General features: G+C 44.0%; 1 protein-coding gene across 2 annotated transcripts in view; it reads left to right on the top strand.

The window, feature by feature from the left end:
- The window catches only part of spns2 (spinster homolog 2 (Drosophila)), a 130,728-nt gene that overhangs the window by 86,947 nt on the left and 30,240 nt on the right, over positions 1-13,541 (top strand). For both annotated transcript variants that reach the window (XM_039005997.1, XM_039005998.1), the window contains exons 5-8: positions 2,825-2,891; positions 11,415-11,557; positions 11,872-12,024; positions 12,163-12,352. In XM_039005997.1, the coding sequence (XP_038861925.1) occupies positions 2,825-2,891; positions 11,415-11,557; positions 11,872-12,024; positions 12,163-12,352 (553 nt within the window). The remainder of the gene's footprint in view (positions 1-2,824; positions 2,892-11,414; positions 11,558-11,871; positions 12,025-12,162; positions 12,353-13,541) is intronic.

Here is a 13,541-nt window from a genome sequence, read left to right as displayed (position 1 = left end):
CAATAGAGCTTTAGGTCACTTAGTGACAGTATCCAGCAGTCTGATTCTGAGTCATCAGTTCTGAATGTATTCATACCACAAGAAGAATGTTTCTTTTCCACCCAGTACGTGAGTGTGTCTCACGTGGAAGACAAATGCAGACATCCTGATGACTCACAAGTGAGGACAGCCATCCTGACAGAGGTGTCCTAGAGGGACCATAGACAGTTCAGACATACCAGCAGAGTACAACTCTCTACACAGATGGGTTGCCTCCCGCAATGTACCAGTGTTCTTGGCTTACACGTCTGTATGTAAACAACGTCAGTTTGGCGTAGAGGAAAAGGCGGAGTTGGGATATCCAGCTTCCCTACACCACTGCGTAAACATCCCCCGGACATTTTAAGCCCCTCCTACCCAAACCTGTAATTTGTCGGGGGAGTTGTCTGTCTGGAGAGGACCGTCCCCATGACATTTTTCCCCCCTCCTTTTTCGACGTTAGCAAGAGTGTCCGTCATTAATCCCAGACGTAGTCACTGCTGTTGCCTAGGTCTAGATTTTCGAGACTACTTCCCCACTGCTGACGTCTCGGAGAGAGAGACGGAGTCAGACAGAGAAAGAGAATCAGACAGACAGAGAGACAGTCATACACACTATGGAAAAATAATTGGTTGCTTCAACATACAATTGTAAGGCAAAACGCTGCAATAGAGTTGTGAGTTTGCTCAACAAAAACGCTGTGTTAAAATTGTGTTGTGCAAACTCACAATCCTATTGCAGCTGGTTAGCCTATATTGAATCAACATACAGTACCAGTCAAAAGTTTGGACACACCTGCTCATTCAAGGGTTTTTCTTTGTTTACTATTTTCTCCATTGTAGAATAATTGTGAAGACATCAAAACTAGGAAATAACACATATGGAATCATGTACTAACCAAAAAAGTGTTAAACAAATCAAAATATATTTTAGATTCTTCAAAGTAGCCACCCTTTGTCTTGACAGCTTTAAATACTCAGGTCATCTGATGCAGCACTCCATCACTCTCCTTCATGGTCCAATAGCCATTGCACAGCCTGGAGGTGTGTTGGGTCATTGTCCTGTTGAAAAACAAATGATAGTCCCGCTAAGCACACACCTGATGGGATGGCGTATCGCTGCAGAATACTGTGGTAGCCATGCTGGTTAAGTGTGCCTAGAATTCTAAATAAATCACTGGCAGTTTCACTAGCAAAGCACCCCCAAACCATCACACCTCCTCCATGCTTCACGGTGGGAACCACACATGTGGAGATCATCTGTTCACCTACTCAGCATCTCACAAAGACATGGCAATTGAATCCAAAAATCTAAAATTTGGACTCATCAGACCAAAATACAGATTTCCACTAATGTCCCTCATGTTTCTTGGCCAAAGCAAGTCTCTTCTTCTTATTGGTGTCCTTTTGTAGTGGTTTCTTTGCAGCAATTCGACCATGAAGGCCTGATTCACGTAGTCGACAGTTGATGTTGAGATGTATCTGTTACTTGAACTCTGTGAAGCATTTATTCTGGCTGCAATTTCTGAGGCTGGTAACTCTAATGAACTTATACTCTGCAGCAGAGGTAACTCTGTGTCTTCCTTTCCGGTGTCGGTCCTCATGAAAGCCAGTTTCTTCATAGCGCTTGATGGTTTTTGCTACTGCACTTGAAGAAACGTTCAAAGTTCTTGAAATTTTCAGCATTGACTGACCTTCATGTCTTAAAGTAATGATGGACTGTCGTTTCTCTTTGCTTATTTGAGCTGTTCTTGCCATAATATGGACTTGGTCTTTTACCAAATAGAGCTATCTTCTGTATACCACCCCTACCGTGTCACAACACAACTGACTGGCTAAAATGCATTAAGAAGGAAAGAAATTCAACAAATGAACTCTTAACAAGGCACACTTGTTAATTGAAATGCATTCCAGGTGACTACCTCATGAAGCTGGTTGAGAGAATGCCAAGAGTTTGCGAAGCTGTCATCAAGGCAAAGGGTGGCTACTTTGAAGAATCTCAAATATTTAATATATTTTGATTTGTTTAACACTTTTTTGGTTACTACATGATTCCATATGTAATATTTCATAGTTTCAATGTATTCACTATTATTCTACAATGTAGAAAATAGTAAAAAATAAAGAAAACCCCTTGAATGAGTAGGTGTGTCCAAACTTTTGACTGGTACTGTACATATATTTTTTACAGTGCAGAGAGACATAGTCAGGCAGAAAGTCAGACACTTCCCCACTCAGACAGCCTCTCACCAAGTCATGGGCTGAGGTCATCATCTCAACATGGGGGCTTGTTAATAATTTACCTCCGGCAAGTCAACAGACAGCAGCCAAAACAGATAACAATGCCAGGAAAAGTAGGGAAAAAAGTGTATCAGGAAGAGTACGTTGTATGACATTTCATCATTGGTATTAATCCATTATCTTTGAATGTGTGTGTGTGCTCTGCTCCTTCTGAAACTCATCCCTATTTGAATTCTCTCTCTCTCTCTCTCTCTCTCTGTCTCTGTCTCTGTCTCTGTCTCTGTCTCTCTCGCTCTCTCTGTGTGTCTGGCCATCCAACATCCAACCTGCTCTGCTATCAAGTGCAAGGGCTATCTATCTGTCTACCTTAGTGGGTCATTCTGGAGTAAATCGTGAATTCCTATGACTCTCCTCAGCCTTTTTGTTAGAGAGCGTGATCAAAAATCGATGAAAGAAAAGGTCTATTGAATGCTATAGTGTAGATTGTGGTTGGTTTTATTGGATTGTTCTTATTCTTTATCCAGGCAGAGATGTCTAACCTATTGTCTCCTCTTTGTGTCCTCCAGCGGGCTAGGCTACATCCTGGGCTCCAGTGCAAAGGAGGCTGCAGGAGACTGGCACTGGGCATTGAGGGTAAGACCACCATCATCACCTCATCCTTGCATACTGACCACACCGCTCGCGTTGCAAAATAAATGTACACATGCATGTTATTCAATCATTGCACCGCTCGCGTGCGTCAACGAGCGTCTGCGTATACAGGCGCTAAAATAGAACTTGGTTCTATTTGTGATGCTTGACGTGCTGCAAGTCCCGCCTCTCCCATCTCCTCATTGGTTTTTAGGAGCATATACCCACGTGGGTGATTGAAAGATGAACTGAGGTCCACACTCCAGTCCAGTTGGTAGTGGTAATGCACCTTAAAGTTGGTTGCCAACCGCCATATAAAGTCCGAAGAAGAAGAAGAAGCCTGAAGGAGAAGAGATTACTAGAAACAAACTCAGTTTACCCTTTTATCTATGGATTGATTGTCGGAGTAGAGGACCTTGTGCATTTCAGGTAAAATAACAACCCAATGTTTATATCCCAGGACAAATTAGCTTGCAACAGCAAGCTAGCTAGCTGAATTGCCATACATGTTTAGTGCTTTTCGACCTGTCCCCAAATGAATACAGTTAGTTCAGAGTTCGTTTTGATATTTCAACCTGCGTGTCCTGATCGCGTCTGGTGTGGAGGGACAAAATCCAAGCGCGCGAGCGTTCTGGTAAGCACGTTACATGTTCTCCCCCGCCACACGCTAGATGGGGGTTTGCAGTATGGGGCAGGGTAAGAGCATCATCATCATGACATTATCCCTCATCATCCTCCTTATTGTCGTCATCATCATCATCGTCAAGTCCTCTCCTGACGCACACACTTCTGCAGGGAGCCTATAGTATAGGGCAGGGGTGAGGGGGTTTACTAGTGACATCAGTGACAGAGAAGGGGGGCTTAAGGAAATGCACATACACTCGTGCACATACTGTATACACACCCACTCACTCACACAAACACATCATGCCTCTGTTTATCTGCCTTGGCCACCTTGGTTACTCCTGATAAGGCATCGCTTGACTTAATGAAACCCTGAATGGATGAGTGAAAGATGACGACCAACGCTGACACTAGAAAATGAGAGGGTTGATTTTTATGGTAGTTCAAGGTTAGTGTGTCCCAAATGGCAACCTCGTCCCTATTTAGTGCACTACTTTTGACCAGGTTCCATATGGTTTTGGTCAAAAGTAGTGCACTTAATGGGGAAAAAGGTGCCATTTGGGACAAAACCCCAAAGCTTATAGAAGCTCCTGACCCTGATCTCAGTGACTGAAAACACGTTAATGTTCCATTACCCTCTGGGTCCCTGGGGTCCTTCCTACCAGTGACATATGAAATCCCACTCTAATGACATAACAGGGTCTCTCTAACCTGGCCACAGTCTCTTTCTTAGTGGGTTCTTTGTAGGGAGGAGGTGCATTGGGGGAGGTTTGGCCTGCCACAAAGAGACACTTGTTTCAGGTATTTGGCCCACCGAATACCCTATGGAACTCCAATAATAGCAAACTGTATACTGTTAAATCAAAAGCTCATTTTAGCAACATGAGCTAATTCATCTGACTGAATTTGTTGGATTTAACTGGAATGATGTACCTTAATGAGCCATGTCATAAAGAGGAAATGATTTTTCCTCTTGGCATACATGTGCATATTATGTATTTAACCAGGGAAGATCTCTTGTCATGGCGCTTCTTTATTGCTACATCACCACCATTGAAACACTAGGGGCTCTGTTAAGGCGGTGCTAGTGTCAAACGCATGTCCCTTAGCAATTTCGACTTGTAAAAGCCAGCGCTCTGCTATTCTCCTGTCTTATATCAGCTCGCTTGTGCTGAGGGAGGTGTGGATATATTTGAGGTGTGTCCTTAAAACGTGTGCCAATGTGCCAATTTCAAGCAGTGCTACTGGTGATATTTAAGACTCGCCAAATGCTGGTTTTCGCGGTAACGTAATTGGTTATGGTATACGTTTTGCCAGCTGAGGCGCAGTAGCCTAATCAGTAGCCTACAACCAATGTTTTATTAAAAGTTCAATGTGGCCGTTTTTTATCTCAATATCAAATCATTTCTGGGTAACAATTAAGTACCTTACTGTGATTGTTTTCAATTGTGATGGTCAAAAATAAACAAAAATGGGGCCTCCCGGGTGGCGCAGTGGTCTAGGGCACTGCATCGCAGTGTTAACTGCGCCACCAGAGTCTCTGGGTTCGCGCCCAGGCTCTGTCGCAGCCGGCCGCGACCGGGAGGTCCGTGGGGCGACGCACAATTGGCATAGCGTTGTCCGGGTTAGGGAGGGTTTGGCCGGTAGGGATATCCTTGTCTCATCGCGCTCCAGCGACTCCTGTGGCGGGCCGGGCGCAGTGCGCGCTAACCAAGGGGGCCAGGTACACGGTGTTTCCTCCGACACATTGGTGCGGCTGGCTTCCGGGTTGGAGGCGCGCTGTGTTAAGAAGCAGTGCGGCTTGGTTGGGTTGTGCTTCGGAGGACGCATGGCTTTCGACCTTCGTCTCTCCCGAGCCCGTACGGGAGTTGTAGCGATGAGACAAGATAGTAATTACTAGCGATTGGATACCACGAAAAATTGGGGAGAAAATGGGATAAAATTAAAAAAATAATAATAATAATAATAATTAAAAAAAATAAACAAAAATAGCTTCTTAGCAAAGAGCAATTTCTCAAGCAAGAATTTTAGTAGGACTGTCTGGGCGTGGTCTGAGTGAGAATGGGAAAACGCAAAAATTGCTGTTATTGGCAGAGAGGTTTGGAACTCTCTTTCTTATTGGTCTATTAAGTAATTTACCGCATGGATATGTCAACATGGAAGGCCAAAACTCCCTCCCACCAAAACAGGCAGAAATTTCAGGCGGTCTTTTCAAACAGCTCTTACACTAAAAGGGTATTATCATCGTTCACAATTTCACATTATTATTCTAACCTTATAGTGTGGAAAAGTATATAAAACACAGGACAATCTATAATATAAATATCATGAGCAGCAAAGCAGTCAACAGACATTCCCATTTTTATATATATATATTGGATGTTATTTTTGGCCACACAGCGTCTATGAAAAGTTTGGACTCATTAGGCCTATGTGCGATGCCATTGAATGAAAGGTGTCAGTGACCTGTAGGAAGTCTGTTTAGGAATATCAAGTTATTACAATAGCCTGCTTATTATTTTTCCTTTATCATAAAAAAAAAATGCATCTTCAACTTTCATCTGTTGGACCGAACTGTCAAATCACGGGAATTCCGCATTGCTGTCCTTGGTGCTGAATCTGCTTGTAGCCTAAGCTATTTGCCTGTTCGTTTGTTTACCTTTCACGTGATAAAGGCACTAACAGGCCATATCAAGGTGATATTAGGATAATCTTATTATAACGTTTGTGCAATGTCCAATTGGCAATGACTCGAACATGCAGTTCATTTTTCGAAATGCGAATGCAATGTGTGTAGATGAATATTGTTGTTGAAGCCAATAAAAAAAGAACTAAATTGGCTACATGTTTGTTATAGCTAGGCCTATTGTAGGGTTAGTGTGTACTAATAAACTATCTTCAATGGATAGAACAAACAACCATGCCTCATGCTGAAGAGCCCTTAGGCCTACGTATGCACACAGTGCCTTATGCTCATGAAACGAGAAATGCAATTTATGATACCGTGGTTGTGACCCAATCCTATTTAGAAATGTTCTTCTTTGTTTAAAAAAACAGATTGATCGTTTTTTGCTGGATCTTTACCCAGCTACTGTGAACAGTTTGGATGTGCGTAAAACCTTACATACTAAGTTGCCTTGTCTGTATTATATTCCCACGGGGAGCAATTATAGTGCCTGTAACTATATTTAGACATATATTTATCCTATTTAAAACAAGTTGTTGTTTAGTTTTTACTAGAATTTAATTCAAATGATACACTTACATCTTTTTAGGCCTCATCAATAGCCTAATGAATTTAATCTTGCTATGTTTGGCGTGTCCATGTCCAGACTGCAATTTACAGTAGGCCTAGCCCGCATATCAGTGTGAATGCTACAGCCTACAGTGCATTCAGTAAGTATTCAGACCCCTTGACTTTTTCCACATTTTGTTACGTTACAGCCTTATTCTAAAATTGCTTAAAATAGTTTTATTCCTCATCAATCTACACACAATACCCCATATGACAAAGCAAAAACGGGTTTTTAGAAATGTTTGTAAATTTATTCAATAAAAAACAGAAATATCACATTTATATAAGTATTTAGACCCTTTACACAGTACTTTGTTGAAGCACCTTTGGCAGCGATTACAGCCTCAAGTCTTCTTGAGTATGACGCTACAAACTTGGCACACATTTGGGGAGTTTCTCCCATTCTTCTCTACAGATCCTCTCAAGGTCTATCAGGTTGGATGGGGAGCGTTGCTGCACAGCTATTTTCAGGTCTCTCCAGAGATGTTCTATCGGGTTCAAGTCCGGGCTCTGGCTGGGCCACTCAAGGATATTCAGAGACTTGTCGCAAAGCCACTTCTGTGTTGTCTTGGCTGTGTCCTTAGGTTCGTTGTCCTGTTGGAAGGTGAACCTTCGCCCCAGTCTGAGGTACCGAGAGCTCTGGAGCAGGTTTTCATCATTCATCTCTGTACTTTGCTCCGTTCATCTTTCCCTCGATCCTGACTAGTCTCCCAGTCCCTGCCGCTGAAAAACATCCCCACAGCATGATGCTGCCACCACCATGCTTCACCATAGGGATGGTGCCAGGTTTCCACCAGACGTGACACTTGGCATTCAGGCCAGATAGTTCAATCTTGGTTTCATCAGACCAGTGAATCGTGTTTCTCATGGTCTGAGTGTCCTTTAGGTGCCTTTTGGCAAACTCCAAGCGGGCTGTCATGTGCCTTTTACTGAGGAGTGGCTTCTGTCCCGCCACTCTACCATAAAGACCTGATTGGTGGAGTGATGCAGAGATGGTTGTCCTTCTGGAAGTTTCTTCTATCTCCACAGAGGAACGCTGGAGCTCTGTCAGAGTGACCATCGGGTTCTTGGTCACCTCCCTGACCAAGGCCCTTCTCCCCCGATTGCTCAGTTTGCCCGGGCAGCTAGCTCTAGGAGGAGTCTCGGTGGTTCCAAACTTCTTCCATTTAAGAATGATAAAGGCCACTGTGTTCATTTTTTAGTACCCTTCGCCAGATCTGTGCCTCGACACAATCCTGTCTCTGAGCTCTACGGACAATTCCTTTGACCTCATGTCTTGGTTTTTGCTCTGACATGTACTGACATGGACCTTATATAGACAGGTGTGTGCCTGGTTGTCCAATCAATTGAATTTACCACAGGTGGACTCCAATCAAGTTGTAGAAACATCTCAAGGATGATCAATGGAAACAGCATTCACCTGAGCTCAATTTCGAGTCTCATAGCAAAAGGTATGAACACATATGTTTTTTATATTTCATACATTTGCAAACATTTCTAAAACCTGTTTTCGCTTTGTCATTATGGGGTATTGTTTGCAGATTGATGAGGGAAAAAATAAATTTAATCCATTTTAGAATAAGGCTGTAACGTAACAAAATGTGGGAAAAGTCAAGGGGTCTGAATACTTTCTGAATGCACTGCACTGTATGTTTAACAATGTATTTCCATATTGAAGCAATGCAATTAGAACAATGTGGACTGAAAACATATCATATTTAGCTAATATGGGGCAGGCTATTTAGCGAACTAGACTATAATCTGTAGCTAGAGGACCCCTGCTCTCTCCAGGAGTGTTAACTATAAAACAAGTTTGTCTAGTACTGTCTTTTGCTAGCTAGGGCCATCTACTTTCTTGACTTTTCCTACTAGCACTGACTTTGCCGATAACTTCTTGATTGAGGGAGAATAGACTTACTTGCGGTATGTGGTTGTCTCACCTAGCTGTCTTAAGATTCATTCACTAACTGTATCTCGCGATGGATAAGAGCATCTGCTAAATTACTAAAATGTCAATGTAAAAATGCTATAATAGGCTAACATTCGAATTGGAGTTGATGACAATGCAGTACATAAAAGACTGTGAATACACAACTTGAAGCAACCACATATTTAGCCATGGAGCACGTTCTGATTGGCCAGTGAGGGGCCTCGACACACCCACAACTTGTTTATTCATCAACACCCAGCCCTTTCGTGCCACCGCCAGCTACTGCGCCCATAATTCTGTTTCTGAAAATAGCTACAATATTTCTGACACACCCCCAAACCTATAATACTACCGCCAGCGCTAAGGTTTACTATTGTGTTATGTTCGTTCGAGCCCTAGAACTCCTATTCCCATAATTGTATTGCATAGAAACACTTTAGGACTCTTACCATAACATTTTAACAGTCAGATAGCACAGTTAACAGATCCTACAACAGCCCATACCAGTAGTCCTGGAGGAGGCCTCTGCCATGAGTCTGAGCAGTTAAAGTCCTTACGTGACAGCTCCTCCTCACATTAACATTTATAGGTCGCCTGACATTGAAAACAATCACCAAGGACCGAATGTTACGTGGAAAAATTTAAGGAGGGCATTAACCATCCCTTCCAGAACACCAACATATAAAATATTGTTTGACATGACAGCTCTATTGCCTTGGGTAAACGGGAAATCCATTTGTCCCGTTGCTTTGAGGGAGTAGGAACATGTCTGGAAAACTAAGTGTCGTGGGGATGGAGGGACATGAGGATTGTTCCAGTCGAAGTTGTCACGCTGACCCTCCAATAAAACGAGAGAGAGAGAGAGAGAGAGAGAGAGAGAGAGAGAGAGAGAGAGAGAGAGAGAGAGAGAGAGAGAGAGAGAAAAAAAAGATTAATCACCTCCAGTCCTCCATTGCTCGGACAGAGAAAAACAACAAACACATGAAAAGCCTTTCTTACCAGAAGCCATATCCTGCTTTGAGGAAAAAACACTTTGCACCGCTTTCCGCTTGTTTTCCACTCCCCGGAGCTGCTCAGGACTGGCCGCCTTCCTGGAGGTGTGGAGGGAGGGAGGGAGGGAGGGGGATATAGAGAAGGTAGAGAACTAGCAGGGAGGGAGAGATAGATAGCGGCGTTGCTCAATAGTTAACCCACGTACCTTCACATACTGGGCAGGAAAGGGGTGTGTGGTTAAGGTATGTACAGTACTATAGTGAGAGAGAGTTTCTGAATAGTTACCCTCTAACCCTCAAGATGGATGGATAGAGAGGATTTAGGAGTAGTGGCGGAGACAGCTAACCCTCATACACTGGGCCTAACCCTCCCAACCCTCACACTCTTGGCAGGAAAAATGGATGAAAGGAGGGAGGAAGATAGTTGCTAGACAGCTAACCCTCCCACACTCGGCAGGAAAGACCTACTAGGACCTGCAACCTGACCCTTGACCTCTTGATTACAGCGAGGTATTCCACTGGCATAGCGTCAGGGTCGGAGGCCATAGTGACTTACAAGGCCCCGCTTTCATCTCAATCAATTATCATATGATAACAAGACAAGAATGTGCACGTGCACGTGAAAAACAACCTGTTATTTGAGATTCTGTCTGTCTGTGTTGTACTTTACTGCTTCATGCTATCCGCTGAGGCGCTACAGGACTGGCTGTGGCACTGAGGATGTATCATAGCATTAGATGGAACACTCTCATGTGACAGAGCAGAGGAAACCGTATTTATTACTGCTAACACCTCAGTAGGCAGTGATACAGTCCTCTATACTGAATTATGCGGTAAGGCTGCTGCAGATGTTATATATTTGGAGAACATGAAAAAATCCTACGAAAACATGCTCATGCACTCGTGCTCGGGCATGCACACAGGCAGGCGCACAAACACACACACACACATACTGCATCGGCCGGCTGGTTCCGAATACAGATGTGCCTCTACAACAAGCCGTAAAAAAAATATTGCGGTGGATTTAATCTGGCAGACAGAATTGGTTTTTCTTCCATGAATACTGCGTGTATTATCACCTCTTTCATGTGGGCAACCCAGCCTAATGACAAACAACTCCCACAAACACACACTCTCTCTCTCTCTCTCTCTCTCTCTCTCTCTCTCTCTCTCTCTCTCTCTCTGTCTGTGTGCGTTTGCTCACTGCAGTGAGTCTTATAAAAGATGATGGAGAAAATAGAGGCTTGCCAGAGAGACTAGTAGCTGCAACGGCACATATCACACAAAGAACTGAGCTCTCAGAGTGGAAAAAGACTCCCTCCCCTAAACACACACAGAACACTATCAGACCTAGAGGGCTTGTACAGGACACCAAGCATATCGCAAGACACAATAGGACCGCTCTGCAGTCACTCAACATGCACTTATAAAAGCGCTTGTTATTTTGACATTGCAAAGTAGGTACCAGACATCCCTCCCACATTTCCTTACAGAGCTATCCTGTATCTGTGCCTTTTATATGCGTCTGGTATTCTTACAGGCACAGTAACTTCCTCATAAGCCACTGTGTTGTGTGTCTGTAGGTTTCAGTATGGGATGCCTGTCCTCATAAGCCACTGTGTTGTGTGTCTGTAGGTTTCAGTATGGGATGCCTGTCCTCATAAGCCACTGTGTTGTGTCTATAGGTATCTCCAGTGCTGGGGATGACAGCAGGGACCCTGATCCTGTTCTTCGTGCCTGAGCCAAAGAGAGGCCATGCTGACCAGCTAGGAGGGCGCATCAAACATCGCACCTCCTGGCTCTGTGACATGAAGGCCCTGGCCAAGAAGTAAAACCTCAGTTAACCTCCATTCATCTGCTGTACCTTTACTTATCTATCTATCTATCTATCTGTGTGTGTGTGTGTGTGTGTGTGTGTGTGTGTGTGTGTGTGTGTGTGTGTGTGTGTGTGTGTGTGTGTGTGTGTGTGTGTGTGTGTGTGTGTGTGTGTGTGTGTGTGTGTGTGAGTGAGAGAAATACTGCTAGATCAGATTTAAAAAATATTTGTTTAGGCTTTCCTTTTGTCCTTCAGCATCTGAGATTGCATACTGCAGGTAAATAAATAACTATCTAAAGGGTGTTGTGTGTGTTCCTCCCTTCTAGCCGTAGCTATGTCTTCTCCTCCCTGGCGTCTGCTGCCGTGTCGTTTGCCACGGGGGCATTTGGCATGTGGATCCCTCTCTACCTGTTCAGGGCTCAGGTGGTACAGAAGACAGCAGAGGCCTGCACTAAAGACATCTGCAGCAGCAAGGACAGGTCAGAGTTTACTCTTGAGTTCTCCGTTTTATTCACCTGACCTGATTCATTTATAACCTCTTGCTGTCCAATAACAATTTGTTACAGTGATCTGAAATGTATTCTTCTCTCTCACCTCTCTCCCTGGTCTCTGTGCAGTCTGATCTTTGGTGCGATCACGTGTGTTACGGGGCTGTTGGGGGTGGTGATCGGGGCGGCCACCACCCGCCTGTGTCGTCAGAAGACGGAGCGGGCGGACCCCCTGGTGTGTGCCGTCAGCATGCTGGGCTCAGCCATCTTTGTCTGCCTCATCTTCGTTGTGGCCAAGAAGAGCATCATAGGAGCTTATGTGAGTGGTCTAGTTACAAATCTGTCTTTACTCACAAACATGTATCACGCCATTACTGTCTTCGCTTCAAACATGTATCATACCATTACTGTCATCGCTTCAAATATGTATCATACCATTACTGTCATCGCTTCAAATATGCATCATACCATTACTGCCTGGGCCTGTATTCATAAAGCGTTTCAGAGTAGGAGTTCTGATCTACAGAGTTTTTTCTAGCCACTGTGCTTCTACACTTACTGTTTGGGGTTTTAGGCTGGTTTTCTGTATAAGCACTTTGTGACATCTACTGATGTAAAAATACCTTACTTAATACATTCGACTTGATCAGTTCCACCTTTTCCGATGATCATGAATACGGTTATATGGACAGAGGAGACCTGAGGGTTATACTACAAAGCAGGATCGACCAGCTAACTTGCCAAAATATTCTAGAAAAGAAACGTCTTATATTGTTGAAAGGTAAGCTTGAAATGGGCATGGTCTAATTGTTTGAACAACCAAAAACACATCTTCTAAGTTTAGCTTTCTTAATAAACCGGGAAAATCAATAGTGCTGGTTGTCGATCAAAGTTAGCTGGCTAACTGATTGAACCTGCTTTGTAGTATACCCCTATGAGCCCAGATCAGCACTCCTACTCCGAGACTCTTTGTGAATACAGGGCCAGACATTCCAGTAGCACACAGGGTCACATTCTCTGTCTGGAAGACTGTGCAAACCAACCTGTTTATGGGAATAGGGATATTTTCCATCTCCGTCATTATTATTGCTCAGGTTGTTGAAAGTCAGTTCCTACTCTTTTGTCTCCGATAAGAGCGAAAAATGTGTTCTCCGTGAGTCACACACACAAAAAATGCCACAGTGCATTGTTCCTGTCCGGAGCGGCGATTGTTAAAAGCTGCACTCTTTCCTGCTTTACATGGCAATTAAACACGCAAACACCCTGTGCATTCCCACCGCGGGCCCCTGGCCTGTGGGTCCGTTTCCTTTTGACCTGAGAGACACAGTATAAACCCCTGGCCTTGACAAAGATGGCTAGCCTGGTCCCAGATCTTTGTGTACTGTCTTGCCGACCCCTATGGCCAGTGTTACGCATATGAGTTGGCAAGACAGCGCAAACTGATCTGGGCCTAGGCTAAGAGATGGCTTCTTTCTGAGGACAGCCATCCCAGAGTAACCTAGACTATT

This window comes from Salvelinus namaycush, chromosome 12, assembly GCF_016432855.1.
Source record: "Salvelinus namaycush isolate Seneca chromosome 12, SaNama_1.0, whole genome shotgun sequence".
In the NCBI taxonomy this organism is placed as follows: domain Eukaryota; kingdom Metazoa; phylum Chordata; class Actinopteri; order Salmoniformes; family Salmonidae; genus Salvelinus; species Salvelinus namaycush.
Note: the sequence above shows the minus strand (reverse complement) of the source record. Positions and strands in the feature narration are given on the sequence as shown.